This window comes from Loxodonta africana, chromosome 19 (genome assembly GCF_030014295.1).
Source record: "Loxodonta africana isolate mLoxAfr1 chromosome 19, mLoxAfr1.hap2, whole genome shotgun sequence".
NCBI lineage: Eukaryota > Metazoa > Chordata > Mammalia > Proboscidea > Elephantidae > Loxodonta > Loxodonta africana.
The window spans coordinates 19235125-19251741 of NC_087360.1; the positions used below are offsets into that span (position 1 = coordinate 19235125).

At 49.7% G+C, this 16617-nt stretch overlaps 1 protein-coding gene across 17 annotated transcripts in view; it reads right to left on the reverse strand.

The window, feature by feature from the left end:
- Positions 1-16617, reverse strand: part of SSH1 (slingshot protein phosphatase 1) — an 88308-nt gene that overhangs the window by 18920 nt on the left and 52771 nt on the right. For 16 of the 17 annotated variants that reach the window (XM_064272316.1, XM_064272314.1, XM_064272313.1 and 13 more), the window contains 8 exons: positions 15150-15218; positions 13820-13885; positions 11305-11499; positions 9385-9478; positions 8199-8327; positions 5515-5561; positions 3791-3937; positions 2087-2287 (listed from right to left, as the gene is read on the reverse strand). In XM_064272316.1, coding sequence (XP_064128386.1) covers positions 2087-2287; positions 3791-3937; positions 5515-5561; positions 8199-8327; positions 9385-9478; positions 11305-11499; positions 13820-13885; positions 15150-15218 — 948 coding nt within the window. The remainder of the gene's footprint in view (positions 1-2086; positions 2288-3790; positions 3938-5514; positions 5562-8198; positions 8328-9384; positions 9479-11304; positions 11500-13819; positions 13886-15149; positions 15219-16617) is intronic. The other variant, XM_064272317.1, reaches the window with a different exon arrangement.

A 16617-nucleotide genomic window follows, 5' to 3' on the forward strand; every position in this document is an offset into this window, starting at 1 on the left:
TGTCCCATAGGATTTACAAGGCTATAAATCTTTACAGAAGCAGACTGCCATATCTTTCTCCCACGGAGCAGCTGGTGGGTTTGGACCGCCGAACTCTGGTTAGCAGTCAAATGCTTAACCACTGTGCCACCAGATTACAGCTCTGGAAACCCTGTGAGGCAGTTCTACTATGTCCTATAGGGTTGCTATGAGTCAGAATCACCTCCATGGCAACAAGTTTGGTTTTTTCTGGTTTATCTATATTGTAAGTAAGGTATGGGAATCAGAGCAAAGAAAAAATCCCATTGCTGTCAAGCTGATTTCTACTTATAGTGACACTATAGGACAGAGTAGAACTGTCCCATAGGGTCTCCAAGGAGCGCCTGGTAGATCTGAACTGCCGAATTTTTGGTTAGCAGCTGAGCTAACTGTGCCAGCAGGGCTCCATGGCGATCAGAGCAAAGAGCACGCGAAAATGCATATGCACTAAGGTAACTATTTAAACACATACAAGACACAGGAATAAAGTCTGGAAGATGCCAGAAAACTGAAAATACTTAAACAGGTTGGAGAGACTACAGGTCAGTTTTTACACTATCTTTCTAGACTGTAGTATTGTCTGTTTCTAACACATTTTCAAACATTAGGCTAAAAGGGAAAAAAGGGAGAGAAGGGCTGAGAGGAACATAAGGAAAATAATCCACCTCGGGAGCCTCATACAGAGGAATGCCGACATCTTGGGGTTGTAAGGGTTAACTGCAGCAAGGAAGAGAGAAGTAAACTCAAAAGCGCAGTGTAAATTAAGGATTTGCTGCTGTTCTTCAAGGAAAGGGAGTACCGGTGATGATTCATTCCCATGCGCATTCCAGGCAAGGCCAAGAGGGCCCTCAGAGTGGGCTGCAATTCAAGGTCAGTGTCATGCTGTTTGAACCTGCCCTGGAAGCCTGTGGTTAAGGCTGCAAAGGGTATGGATGGGCTCAGGGAGTTGAGCAGGCTGCACACCCCTCCTCCTCCTTGCCGCCCCTCCTCCAGCCAGCCTGGGGATCTGTCCAGGACTCTCTGGCTGACGGTGGAGGAGTCCAGAAATGCCAGACCTATCCTCTGGGCTCTACTGAACCCTGCCAGGGCGCGCCTGCTTTCCCAAACTTGGCTAAGAAGCTGACAGCCAGGGCAGGGTGGACTTAGACTGTGGCTTCCGTCCAATACCAGCCAGAGATCTGCTTCTCATACACAGATGGACTAGGAAGGGAGCAGGGAGAGTGGGGTCTGAGTTGCTAGCTCCTGACTGGATCGTGTGGTGTGTCTGGATCTTCCTGGGATCTCTGTAGAACCCTATGAGGGGGCAAGATCATTTCAGGCCCCCTGCATGGAGTGCCCCCTACCCTGGAGGCAGACAGGCCTGGGCACATAGCTCCCTTCTGCTGTCCAGTGTCTGTGTGACGTGGGACACACTGACCTCTCAGGGTCAGTTCCTTATCTGCAAAAGGGGCAGAGGCTCCACTTTGCAGACTTCTTTGGGTCAGGATCAGAGATGTAAACGCCAGGTAGGTTTACTGAACGTTTACCACGTGATGTGCCAGGTCTGGCAAAGTATTTCTCAAGTTAAGCTTGCAAGGTACTCACGCAAGCCTCACAACAACCTACCAGGTAAAAAAAAATAGGTATTATAATTCCAACTCAAAAGAGGAAATTGAGGGGTGGGGAAGAGTGCCCAGCTTGCCCCTGTGTGTGCCCTGTGGCAAAGCCTGCGCAAGGGCCCCAGCATGAAGCATACACTCCTGAAATGGGAGATAAACACACCCCTGCTGCACACAAGGTCCGACCTTGGGCTAGAAACTAGGTGCCAGTCTCTCCAGCAGCCAAACTCCCTGTATGCGTGTGCCAACAAAATCAAAATGGATCCCTCCTGGAAACTACTCATTAAATCCCAAACAATAGTTGTTTTTCTCCTGCTAGCTCTCCCTGAGAGGCAGGATTTTAGCTGGGGAAGCTGGTGCCAGGATGCACGGTAGCACACTCTGATGCCGACTGGCCCGGGGCTGACATGGCTGCAGGCTCCTCACACACAGCTCTGCCAACCCATCTCTCCAGACAGCCACCCACCCACCTTGCATCCAAGATGCCTTCATACTCAGACAGCTGCCTCATAAACCCGGCGTTGGGCCGCGTGATGCTACGCTTCTGCTTCACATAGTTATACGCCTTTTCCAGAGGCCAGCCAAATTCCTTCATGGCGTAAGCGATGACGGTGGACGCCGATCGGCTGACGCCCATCTTGCAATGGACCAGGCACTTGGAATGGTTCCTTCTGCAGTGGTGGGGAGGGGGCGAGAGGGTTAAGAAGCTGAAACAACTTCCTTCGCTGAAGTTTCACCCAACAGATTTTTTTTACACCCTGAAGTTCTCTCTCCTGGCCCAGATCCTCCTGCGTCCTAATATTTATGGAGCAGACATCCATCCACCCTCGAAAGGAAACAGCCTAACTGCACCTGCTCAAGCAATTAGCGCACAACGGGAAAGCAAGATAAACCTGGCCTTTCCTAGCCAAGTTTTTCAGGGAGAGCTCCAAAAAGGGGGCTGCCTTCAGGGACAGAGTGGGAGGTTTCAAAAGACCTGCTGAGGGAAGCAACTGGGTGGCCCCCGGAGATTTCTACCAAAGCAGCTCAGCCGCTCTCTCGGACAGGGAGTGAGCTCCTGTCAGGAACAGAAAGCTGGAAGGGCCCTGGCAGAACAAGATACTCGCCAGGCAGGAGGGTCAAAGAGCAAGAGCAGGGCAGGGCAACACCCTGATGTGGGCCAAGCGAGAGCGGAGCCAGTGGAAGATGGCACTGATACGGTATTTGTAAGGAGGCAGTACTGGCCCAGGAGTGGCTGATTTAACAGACAAGGCAAGGCTGGGGAACAGCGTATCTCTAAATATCGCTTGCTACGAACACCTGTGCAACTTCATTTGTACAGCGGGTGGACCCACCAGCCTGCCTGTTTACATCAGAAGCAGCCCACCTGTCAGGTGGTAGCAGACTCGCTTCCTACACCCCGTGCTTACAGTGCTTCTTCTCAAGTTGCGGGGCTCATTTATGACTGCTGCTCTGGGGTCTCCCTCCATCAAGGGCTCCAACTCTGTACCCTAGGAGCTAAGATCCGGTAAGGACACATTACATAGCTCTGACCCAGGGGGCTGCAAGAATGAAGGTGGTGTTTCTCTTGAAAGCATCTCAAAGGGTTTATCACTCTGTCCCTGACTTCCATAAAACAAAACTGTTCCATGGAAGAAGAACCTGAGGACAACAGAAGGGTGAGAACGATGACAGGCTCAGGTGGAGGGGCTGTCCGCATCCTCTGCCAGAGCTGCCCCATTGTACGCAAACAGGAAGACGGCACTGACTCAGGCAGGGACAGCAGGCGACAGGCGCAGGGCGTCGGCCACGAGCAGGTTTCTTTGGGGAAAGCAGTCCCAAAGGGGAGCTCTGTCCCTGTCCGAGCCGTTCTCTCCCTTCTCCTGCCTTTGGCTCAGCAGCTCCCAAGGGGCAGAGCTCCGTATTGGCTCCTTGCCTTGAGCCAGTGCTGATGACGGAGCTGGGGTCCAATATCGTGGTCAAGAATAGGTGGAGAGATCACGAGGGCCTTCATCTGGAGACCAACAACGTCTCCCCTTTGACACTTGGGGTCTTGTGGTCTGAAGTCAAAGGTCTATCAGACACGGAAGGCCCTTCAGACTTGTGAGTCTGGGACCGCCATTCATTGCTGTCCAACCAACGTCTGCCCACCAGTATCTTTCAGGCCCTGTTCTGTTGTTCCTCCCTCCACTTACTTTGCTTTGTTTATAAAATGATACGCTTCATTCCAGTGGGCGAGAAGGTCTGTGGTCTCTTCATCATAGACTCGGATATTATGGTACGCAAATAAGCCAGGGAAAAAATTATCTATTTCTCTCGTTACGTTCAAAATGTAGTCAACGCTGCAATGAGAAAAAAACAAACGAATTTGGAGAATCAGACCCAGGAATGACAATTAAAAAAAAAAATGTAATAAAACACTGGGCAGAGAAAAAATAAAATACATCAAAACGTTAATAAAGGGCGTATGGTTGTGGTGGGGCTTTTATTTTTACTTAGAAGTAATTTTTTTTTTCTAAATGTTTTCTGTAGAATGAGAATGTATTATATGTATGCTAAACACTCCAAATGTCCTTATTTAAAAAACTTACAAAAAGAAAAAATCATTTCAAGGTATTGCAAAGCACCGCTGGCTGACTCTGCAAAGTAAAGGAATATATTAATTTCCAAACTTCTGAAAGCTTCAAAATGTGTAACTATAAGGAGTATACAGAGGCTTTAGGAAAAAACACGATCTCCACTTGTAAAGAGTTAAAAAGTAGATGATATACACCCATTATGTCCTTGAGAATCACCTTAAATTCTTTTTGAAGGCAGGCAAGATCTAAATAAATAAAAACTTGAGAGGGTCCACTAGCCCAGGTTTGGTATTTCTCTAACTCAGATCAGTACTTACATTTTCAGAACACATAAAATAATTTCAGGAGTTAGAAAGCATCTCAAACAGATTTTCTAAGAAAATAGTTATAAATTCTTTAAAAAGACCTTTTAAAACCCGGTGTAGTCAATTCCAACTGATAGCGACCCTATAGGACAGGGTAGAACTGCCGGATGGGGTTTCCAAGGCTGTCATCTTTACAGAAGCAGACTGCCACATCTTCCTCCTGTGGAGTGGCTGGTGGGTTCGAACCGCTGACCTTTCAGTTAGCAGCTGAAGGCTTTACCCACTGCACCATCAGTGCTCCCTGAAGACCTTGTAAAAGTGACTTACTTATTGCCAGCAAGATGGACATTATACACACTATTACCACCCTACATCTTAAGAATACGTTCTGCTGAAAGAACACATCTTAACCAGTGACTCTCAAGATGTATTTTAAGATTTGTTTAGTCTTGATTTTTAAATGCAGTAATTCAAGAAGGCCATCACGTCAGGCCCGCAGGATGGTGATTTTGTGGCTTTGTTGTTTTGAAAAAAAAAAAAGTCCAGACATCTGTTGTTGAAGGTCCGGATTGTCATCCCTGCCGCTGAGCATCCAGTGCTCAGACTAAAACAGGCATATGTTTCTGGCGGCAAGGTTCCCACCAGGCCCAGACGTATACACTGAGAAGCAGAAGCAATTCAGGGATCCAAGTTGCGCACTGCCAAAACGGACAATAGATCCGTGTGTGCACACCGGGGACTCTCAGTATCTCCGAAGGACGGGGCGGTGGCGGGAGAGGATACCCAGCTTATCGGCATCTAGGCTGTCTTTACCATTTCGGTATGATCTAGAAACGTCCTCTCTGATACACACAGTCACACAGACCCCAATCAAATCTGAAACTCATGAATTATTCAGGAGGTGGCATTTTGAACCCCATCTGTTTTGCTACACAGAACAGCCCTGCCAGCTACTTGAGAGACCTGGGTGCTGGCAGAGCCTAGCATTTTGGGGCTACCTGAGAGGATGATGGGAGACAAGGGGCGCAGACTCACCCTGAGCCCTGCAGCTCCTCCAGATTGGATGCATTCCATTCAGAGCCCTAGGGGACAGACCACACAGATCCGTGAGTGTCACATGCCGGCCTCAGCGCTGCTTGCGGGAGGCACGCTTTGCCCTAGCCCTGGTGGGGGTGGCATTTCATGGGCCTCAGGCTCAGAGAACACAGAGGACTGAAGAGGCTCCTACCACAGAAGGTTCCCCAGATGCAACAACGTGTGCGACAGGGAGGGAAGACAACAGGCCCTCACCGGCCCCTAGGCCCTAGGGAAGGAGAAAGTCCAGGAAGACCCGCTCCCTGTCTCTTGTTTGTTCCCTTCCTCAGCTTCCAAAGTGGTCCCGGAGCCAGAGATAAGGACCTCTGACTTCCCACTCAGGAAAGAGGCACTTCCACATGCCACTAATTAACGTGGGGCTCCTTACACTTTTTCTGGGAAATATTTTGGCAATTTAAAAAAAAGTTCACATCCTCTGACCTAGTAATTGCGCTTACGAAAAGCTCTCCTGAGGAAATCATTAGCATTCACACAGAGATTTATGTACAAGGACGTTTACAGTTATTTATAGTAACAAAACTGTGGAAATAACACAAAAGCCTGGCAAGAGGAAATTAGTAACATAAATTATGACTAATCCATACGAAGGAACCCCTAAAATAAGTCACACTTCTGGAGAATATTTGATGACATGGGGAAATAATACATAATGAAAAACATAAAGAAAAGCAGGAAAGAAAACTATACGGTATGACTCCTTTTCTTTCTTTTTTAAAGAAGTTATATATGCATACAAAAATGAAAAGATGGGAAAATAAATATACCAAAATGTCGACAGTGATTATCGCCGGATCTTGTGGAACTGAGAACACTTATTATTTTCTTCTTTAGACGGATCTATATTTCCAAACTTTCTACAACACGTTTTAATTGAATACTTTTTAAATGAGATCATTAAGAAACAAACTCTGTTGCTGAGTGTTCAAAGAACACGGAAGGGAAAAACGGTCGCTTTGCTCTTAAGAAATACAGAAAAACGGGAGAGCCCAGCCTAGTCTCCCCACAAACTTCCTTTCCCAGGGGGCCACTCCTGCGGGGCCCAGGGCTGCAGGGCCCCTGATGGCGCTAGCAATCTCTAGTGCAAGCTGGGCTTTCATATTTTAGGGAGAGGCCCAAACATAAAAATTCCTTTAGTATCTCTCATGGAAAAAGTGACAGAAAGGACCAAACCACACCAAGAAAATAAGGAAAGCACCACTAGAGTTGTGAGGGTCCTTCTTGCCGTGACCGCCACCTAGTGGAGAGAGACAGGAGGAGGCGCTTTCTGCTATTTTCACTGGGAGAACAATCTCCTTTAAGGTGGAAGACCAGTGCCCAGGGGTCCCCAGGGAGTTTTCCAGATATACTCTTCAAAGCCACATATTTACATACTTACTAAATAAATAAATATCTATACAATTTTTTTTTCCATTTGCCATCAAGTCAATCCTGACTCATGGTGATCCCACGTGTAGAGAACAGAGCTGTGCTCCACAGGGTTTTCATGGCTGTGACCTTTCGGAAGCAGATCCCCCAGGCCTTTCTGCCAAGGCATCTGTGAGTTCAAACTGACAACCTTTCAGTTAGCAGATGCGGGGCTTAATCGTGCACACCACCCAGAGACTCAGTGTATCTATATACCTATGTCCATCTATTCATCTATCGGATACACGCTTGGACAACTATTAATTACTTCCTACAGGTAGAAAGCACAGTTACTCATAACTTCAGTGGCAAATACATTTTCTCAACTACCCTAGCAGGCAATTCTTCCTCTAGTAATAATGGTTACCATTTACGAGTGCCTACAGAAACTGTACTCAGGGGTTGTACATGTATCTTGTCTCGTCCTCGTAAGGACCGGTGAGGTGCAGGATGAAGACAAGAGGGGAGGGCTTGCTCCCAGCGTGGCAGGCACTGGGGCCTGGCGGGTCTGATTTCCACCATGCCATACGGCCTCTCTGACATTATTAGAAACACGCCTCCTTCCCCATGGTCTCTCTCTGAAAACGTGCTAGTTGCCTCCTATGGAAATTTACACCATCCACAGAATCTGAGCAAGACATGGCACTAAAGGGAATGGCTGTGACCCCCGAGGTTTCAGCACCAGGGTCTGTTCTCGCTGTGGGCTCTGGGATGGGAGCAGGGAGTGGCGGGGTGGACGAGCCCAGAGGGGAAGCTGCGTCTCAGTTGTTTGCTGTGTCTCCCCTATTGGTTCTCATGTTTTGGGAAGGCCAGGCATGCTCTGGGGTTCGGCGAGTATGCTCCGTTTAGTAACTGGGGATTTTTAGCCCACCCCCTACTGTTTGGAGATAACATGATGGGGTCCCTGTGTGAATGCCTGGAGGAGACAAAGGCTGTGAGAGTCTGAGAACAGTTGCCAGCTGACTATGCCAAACAGCTTTCAAACAGCTGCCCGCAGCTCAGCTGGGTGCCGCTTCTCCAACATCTGGCTCAAGTGCAGTGCAGCAGGGCTACAGGCCAGAGAAGAGGGTCAATGCGGGAGCCCCTAAAGAGCTGAGATCGAGGCCTCCAGGAACTCAAGCTCTGGGCCTGCTTTTCCCCTCTTAATCACTGCCAGCTCCAAACAACTGAGGTCTGATTTATGTTCCCCAACAGACATTGCTGTGTGAGGTGCCTCTTACGAGATAAAGGTAGTCGAAGATGAGGGAGGGTTTGTCCATCTGTCCCAGAATAAGGAGCATCTCGTTGTCTATGAATTCCTTGAATTCTTTCAAATTACAGTTCATCTGTTTCTCTAACTCGTTACGTATCTGTGGAGTGGAAAATATTAGGAAGAGTGATTTGTTAAAAAAAAAACAGTTGTTCACCTACAAAGAACTAAAGACTCAAGGCAAACAGGTTTCAAAAAAGGTCGTGTTTTCTTTTTCCCCACCCCGAGTAAGCCTTTTCATTTAGACACACTCAGAGTACAGGCGTGGGTGGCGGGAACGCAGGCTACTCGCTTAAAACTAAATCTGGCTGGGGAGGTTTAGTCTCTCACAGGATACACGTGACTCCCATGAGCTCTTTCCTGCTGAATTTAAAACATCCATACTTTTACAATTACATGTCAAATACATACGTCACGCACTCAACACTGCTAAGTGAAAATTGAAGATCCATTTTATCTTGCCTCACGAGGTAACCCAGTAGGATTTTATTGTTATTTGTTAATTGGTAAGAAGGCCCTACGTGACTTTTTAGAATGGCAACTTCAACTTCTCAGGTTCACCTAGTTTCAACCGTTATTTCTGTTTAATTCTTTGTGTTCCTTGAACATTGAATTCCTTGAACAAACAGCAACGGAAAAAAGAAAAAAAGTCATCTGTAGGAACTCTCTGTACTTTCTGCACATATGAAATATTAAAAGGCAGGTGGGAAGGCTGTCCAGGATTCACAGCTTGTCCGTAAGTTGTCATCGGGTGGAGAAACAAGGGTTTGCTACATCTCAAATAAAACAGAAAGGGGTGTCGGGCTGAGGAGGAGAGGGTGCTTAGGTGTAAATGCTTCTAGAGGTAACCTATGTACCTCACTGAATTCTCACAAAAGTCTTACGAATGAGGCTCGGAGAATCTGCCCGAGTCTCTTAGCTGGTAAGCGGCAGAGCTGAGTCTGACTCCGAGACTTGTGCTCTTTGCACTGAGCCCTGCTGCCTTGGTAGAAGGAGGCAAAAACAAGCCCCTGCAAGCGGATGGGCAGATGGCGGGGGCAGATGGGGGAGGCCGATGGGGGAAATAGACGGGCTGGACATGCTTCCGTCATGCTCTTGGGAACAGGACAAATGAACGCCGGACGCCCGTGACCCACTAGGAAGGTAAGTTCTCTTACTTCTTTGGAGGTCACGTTCTCTAGATCCTGGCTCATCATGATGCTTCGGAGCTTGGCTTTGATGAGACGCTCGGTCCTCTCCCCTTCAGTTGGCCTGGAAAGGAATTCCCGTTACAGAAACACAGAACTATTGGCAGCCTCATGTCAGAGCAGACAGAAACCCCAGGTGCTCCCGAGTCTAAACATGTGGTTTGGGTGTGTAGAGCTAACTCCTACCTGTGTGTTCCTGGGGTGGCAGGGGAGAGGAGAGAGGTACACAGAAAACCAGCCCTGTCTGGAGAATTCCCACAGGGGTCAAGAGAGTGGAGAACAGACCCAGAGGATAGACACTGGTTTATGGACTCGCTCCTCCGTCAGGTCCTGCGGAGACGCTCAGGGCACGAATGCCGGAGTGGCCGGTATGGCATCTCCACGCCATGGAGTCCTTCAGTCTCTGCTCAAGTGCAACTGGGCACGGGAAAGCCACTGTGCTTGTCCCATCAGTGCCTTCTCTCATGGAATCAAAATCTGTGTTTCCTGGTAACTTCTACACATCAGCCCTAGTAACTCTACGGGCCACACACATCAGTAACCACGTTGGCATCAAGTTGACTCCAACTCATGGCAACCCCATATATGTCAGAGTGGAACTGTGCTCCATAAGGTTTCCAATGACTGGTTTTTTGCAAGGAGATTGCCAGGCCTTTCTTCTGAGGCACGTCAGTCATTTGCATCACTCAGAGACCCCAGGGGCCACACAGACCAGGATAATCCTTCCACATGGCAACCCTTCAAATATTCAAAGCTAACTCATTTTTCCCTGGCCCTTCTCGGTGGTTTTAGGCCTTGTATCACATGGCTTCACGCTCTCTCCTCACTCAGGTTTCTCCCCTCTGAACCTGTTGACGACGAGTCAATTCCAACTTACAGGGACTCCATGTGTGTCCGAATGAAACTGGGCTCCATAGTGTTTTCAATGGCTGATGTTTCAAAAGCAGGTTGCCAGATCTTTCTTCTCAGGCACCTCTGGGTGAATTCAAACTGCTAACCTTTTGGATAGCAGCTGGGTGCTTAACTGTCTGCGCCACTCACAGCCTCTATTCCCCTCTGAACACCATGTAGTTTGTCTACGGTCCTCTGAATGCAGTGTCCCAGAGGAACAAACAGTGGAGGGAAAGAAACACCCGGACCAAGAGAGAAGGGGAGAACGGCTTCCTTCTTCTTGCACTAGGCTTTAACGAGTATGGCCTCGGATCGCGTTAGCTCTGATGTGGCCATGTAACGCTCCTGATTCACTGCTGTGCTGCTAAGGCAGGCTGCCCTCGGCTTGTGTTTGTACGGTTGTGTTTTGGGATCCAAGGAACAGGACATCTTGGGGCCTGCCTTCCTCCCTGGGGCACTGCACGAACACTCCAAGGAAGCAGGCAGGCTCCAAGATGTGGAGGGTACAGAGGAGCTGTGGCTATGACTTATTTCACCCAGAGCAGTCTTCACCCACAGCTACACCTCATCTGAGGAACAGAATTCACATTCCAAATTCTCCTAATGGCAGAGGAAGAGATTCCAGAACGTCAGTCTTGGGCAACCTGAAGAGGGAAGGCCAGACCACAAAGCACTGCCAAGGAGCCAGTGAGATACGTAGGCGCTTTGAGAATCTGATGAAAAGTTATGGACCTGCTCCCCAAAGGCGTGCTCACACGCAAATGTGCCTAGCATTTTAAGAGGGGGTCACAGGCCCTTCCCCCTGGTAAAGACGCCCCATGGGCCCTGGGTCAGGAACCCCTGCTTTCAATGCTGGATCTGCGAACACCAGCCCTCAGTCACAACTCTAAGGACGGATGTCCGGTGCAGACTTGGGGCTCGGGGTACAGAGTGGGCACGAAGGCAGCAGGTGTCTGTGGGCACAGGTGCACTCACCCGGAAGGATGCACCCGCACTTACTTGTCCACGAACAGGGCTGGGGAGTCGGGCCGTGTAGACTCCAGGTCCTGCATGGCGTTCCACTCGTTGACGCAGCTCTGCTCGGAGCCGATGCAGCTCTCGTAATAGGTGGCCCATATCAGAGCCACGCCCCCGGGGAAGTAGTTGTGCCTCCGGGCTACTTCGCAGGCCTTGTGGAGGACCTGCAGGGCAGACCTGGGGGGAGAAGGCAAGAGGGTCAGGCCTGGGAGGCACAGGGAATGCTGGGTTCTCCGCTCTGACTCGGTGTGTAAATGGGGCTGAGGGAAGGGCAGGTCATAAAGGACTCATTACTAGGCTCGTCCTTGCATGGAACCGCGGCGGGGTGGGGGGCTACACGGCAGACCTAAGCCGACACCTCCCAGTTAACACACTCAGTCTCCGTGACACATGCATTGAGTCAAGAGGGCAGACAGAACATTCTTCACCGTTTCCAAGATGGGAAAAAACTTCACAGCTCTCCCAGATCAACCTGGTTAGCTTGTTATTTTTAATTCCCTCATTTAACTCCAAAGAATTAAGATCTACTTCTCAGAAGTTGTGGTGACCTTGAACACAGGAGCCATAATGAAGCCTAGAAGTTGGAAGGAGTCTTCAATACGCGGCAGACATTTTACTGCATTCTAAATAATTCTCTTTCTGTATCCTTGACCCCCCCCAATCAATGTGATAGTAGCATCGTTGTTGTTGTTAGTTGCCATCCAGTCGATTCAGACTCATAGTAACGCCGTGTGTGCAGAGCAGAACTGCTCCACAGGGCTTTCAAGGCTTTTGGAAGCAGATCGCCCGGACTTTCTTCCAAGGTACCTCCGAGTGGGTTCAAACCGCCAATCTTTTGGCTAGCAGTCAAGTGCTTAACTGTTTGTGCCACCCAGGGACTCTGATAATAGCGTAGATGCTTAGATTTCCTAAGGAAATGAATTCTAGAAACCCATTGTAACACAGAAACTAATTGAAGGAGACGTGTGGAGTGGCGGGCAGAAGAAACAATATCGAAAATGTAAATATTAATGGTCAATTCAGTCACTCTGTTCTGACCTGTTGTTACAAAAACAGAGGCTGAACATTTCTCAGTGCATGGGGTGAAGTACATATCAGTCAAGGGGGGAAGAGTGAGGCCTTGGAATAGATGGCGCGTGATCAGAGAACGGCTCACCCGCTGGATAGAATACGCTGCAATCCACTCAACTTTCCCAGGTTTACATGTTTGTCTTATCTCTAGGCTGGCTGAGGGAACAAGCTGGAGCTGAGTGCTAAATTTAGATCTGGTCCAGAAGTTTTTAGAAAAACACTGTATTTTTTTACTTGCCTGTAGAAAAAGAGAACAAATTATCTGGGGACACCTATTGGTTCACCGCCCGAAAATGAGGATCTCGTAGTTTTCCCAAAATGATCCTGAATTGACTGCAGTGGGGAGTAACAGATGGGGTGAAGAGGAGGCACGACACTCATGCCAGTGGGAGAACGCTGCGTGAGTCTCACGGTCCCAGAGAAGGGCGTTATTTTGAAACACCGGGCAGAGCTCTGCTCGTTAGATGCCACCAGATCTCTCCTGAGTCTCCTCCAGATGACTCGAGACAGGCTGTTGTGCTGAATTTGCTGCCTCAGTGGTCTGTGCGACGCTCCACGAAGAAGGCAGGCTCTCAGGTACGCGGGGGACGGGGGAAGCTGTGGATGCGGCTACCTCACCCAGTGTGGCCTTCACCCACAGCTACGTCATCCCAAAAAGCAGAGTGTCCCAGTGGGGGGCCTACCCTAATCAGGCCCCCAGACTGCACTATTCTGTGGCCCGGCACCCTGTGTGGACGCCCCCCCAACAGCACTTCCCTCAACAGACTGTAAACGCGAGGAGGACAGGAGCTGTGTCCGTTTTATGCCTCCCAGATGCTCTGGACCATCCCCTTCACTGAGCAGACCCTCCACTGGGGGCCAGCTACACGGAATGAGTGGACTAATGCCGGACACTTTGCCAGCGGGAGCTGTGCTGCTGTTGTTAGATGCTATCAAGTTGGCTCCAACTCGTGGCGACCCCACGTGTAACAGAACGAAAGGTTGCCAGGTCCTGTGTCACCTTCATGATTGCTGACATGCTCCCGTCCGTTGAGTCTGCTGTTGCAGCCATTGTGATTTTAAGTGCCTTTCAGCCAAGGAGACTTATCTTCCAGCACCACCTTGGACAATGCTGTTGTGATTCACTGACTAATTTCCAGCGGTAGATCGCCAGGCCTTTCTTCCTAGCCTGTCTTAGTTTGGAAGCTCTGTTGAAACCTGTCCACCATGTGTGACCCTGCTGGTTTCTGAAATACTGATGGCACAGCTTCCACCATCCTAGCAACACACAAGTCACCACAGTACCACAAACTGACAGACGAACGTGTAAGAACAACACACCTAAGCAAGCTTCTAAGTAGATTGCATTTTTCTATCCATACCGTCGGCTAGGAAAGTGTCTCAGTGGCTGTGATTGATAATAGCCTTGTCCCTGAACCACACTTACCACATGGCCTGGACGGACACAGGCTTAAAGATGTGCAGCCTTCCTGCTGTGCTCACGCTGAATCCGCTGAGAACGAAAAACAGAAGGAAAGACAGCGTGGTGAGAAACCAGACCCTGCAGTCAAACCACCTCAAGACAATGGGAGCAGGCCCACCGTGGGCACCCTGAGAGCAAGAGTGACTCCTGCTGTCTAACGAGATTCTGTGAACTCTGCCAATGCAGAAAGAGATACGTTCTCAAACCAGAAAGGCTTGTTTTTCACACAGTAACGTGAGTTCTACCAAAAACTGAAAGCCTGGCAGAGTGCAAGGTACCAGCTGCATGTGACAACTTCTTTTTCCTTCCCCACAGCTGTCCCACCCGACCCACTTCTTCCCGCCTTGCACACCCCAGCTGCTTTTTTGGGTAACTGCACTGAAGATACATGAATGGAAAACACTAAATTTTGAAAAGCAGTACTTCCCCCTAATTTCACCACTTCAACAAATCAAAACTTAATTTTTCCCTTCTAGTCCTATCTATGAGGCAACGTAACTTTTACCTGCTTGCAATCCCAGTATAGGGGCAACTTCCTATGTGGCTTCTTTCTATGCATCAGAGCACCATGCATTTCCCCTGGGAGCCAACGCACCTGGACCCAGACAGCCCTTCATCCCTTGTCCCCCTGCTCGGGCCATACAGCAGAATTCTTCCTCTGTAGCCTCGAGGTGGCGCCTGAAACCTTGTTGTACCTGTTGGTTGTATGTCTCTGCCCCTAGACTCCCACAAAGACTGAGCACGTGCTGTGTCATATTCATCGACGGGCCTTCAGGCACCTGCCATGTGGAGGGCACGTTGGGAGTCCTCGATTCGCAAATCAAGGTAAATGAATGAGTATCTTTACCTATTGCTTTTCTTCAACCCTGTACAGTGGCAGGTCTCCTATAACTCGCTTCCTCTGATACTTCCTGACCTGAACTCCCTTATAAAAAATACAGCATCCAAAACATACCCTTCCTCACACAGATCACAACAGGCCAATATTATTTCTCCTAAGGCTGCTAACCTAAAGGCGGGCGCTTTGAACACATCTAGCCGCTCTGTGGGAGAAAGGCCTGGTGATCTGCTTCCCTAAAGATTATAGCCAAAAAACCCTGTGCGGCAGTTCCCCTCTGTCACACGGGGTCGCCATGCGTCGGAACGGATTCAACGGCATCGGGTTTGGTTTTGTTGGTTGTGTGATTAACACATCACATGGGTGGTTCTGCCGCTAATGTTAATCTGAGGATACCCAGACCAAGTTGTGATTCAAAGGTGTGTCTGAAAGAATCTTTCAGAAAACCCTCCTCACCCGTCTCCATCCAGGTGGATTTTCGTGTCACTCCACAGTCGGAGCACCATCCCGATGGTGCAGCTTTTACTATGTGGGAGGAAAGAAAAGATGTCTGCAGTTAGCATCACCGGCTTACACTCACAGTCTGCCCTCTCTTGGTCTCTTATCAGCCCTTCCAGCCCACGATGGGTGACACTACTCCACCGGGGGCAGGCTGCTGGGAGTGTATCTGGGAGAGGCTCCTAGGCTGTCTGGGCAGGGGCCGCCCATCACTGAATTCTAGAAGACACAGGTCTGCGATGGCAGCTCTAGAAGGAGGTGCCCTGTAACCTCTGCTTGGACCTGCTTCTCTGACCGTTGCCCCCAGGTTGGTTCCCACCCATGGTCAGAGGCACAGAGTGCTCTGACCCCATCGTGCCAGAAGCAGCGGGCCTCAGCCAAGGCGCTCAGGGTCCAAGGAGCTCCAGCTGACCTCATGCCCACCCTGTAGCGGGGGCTGAAGCCACTCAGGGTGGGCGTGCTGCTGGCCGAAGCCTGTTCGCCCTCAGGGGCACAAAAGGAAGGCACGGTGATCCTCTGCCCTAGAGCGGCAGTACAGGGAGAATGCTAACACCGTTATCGGGGTTCATTTTTGGAAATAAAGCCTTTTGTGTTGCTGTCGTTTTAAAAACCAGCTTAATCCAGTTTTGTTCTGCCCATCCTAACAGTGAAATGATACTGAAGGACACTAGAGACTGGCGCCACTACAGAACTCAGATGGGGGAGGGAGGGCTTTATCAGAGGGTCTCCTCAGATTATGATGAAAACCCTCCAGGCATTTATGAAAGAGTCGTCTTGTGAGAGGCCGCTGTAACTGTGCCAAGGGCCAGCCCTGACACCCACCAGCAATCTGGAACTTACATCTCCGCCACCACTTAACAGCGCTTTGGGGAGGAATGCTCTGTGCCTGCTCTCTGAGCCAGACCCTCCCCCAGAGCAGCACCCACCAGGCAGGCTCTTTTCCACCCTCTGCTCTGTCTCAGTGGGTGAACTGGTTTCTAGCCCTTTAGATTACGAAAAATTCTCAGGTCCCACCCTGCGGTCCTACCCGTTCCGGGTGGGTAAGAATTGTGTTTCCTCCACAGAGCTGCAAAATAAAAATGACATCGAGGCTCACGCAGCTTCTGGGGCTGCTCAGCTGTGTCAGTGCATGGAGAAGGCAGGGAGGGGACCGTGAGGAGCCCAGCTCTGTCCTGCAAGAGCCCTGGGGAGCCTGCAGAGAATGTTCTGAACCATGGTGGGCAGGCCTCTCTGCAGCACTGACCATCCACACCAGAGGCTGGAACCAAGGTGTGAAAACAGCACAGAGAGCTAGGAGATGCACAGGATCTGGGAGCCCAAAGCCCAGGCCCAGCTGAGCTTGGCTTTCCCGTTTGCTAGCTGGAGACCTCATTTGAGGAGGAAATGCCAGAAGGGGAGCCTTCCTAGGCAGGCAGAAGCTGAGGGC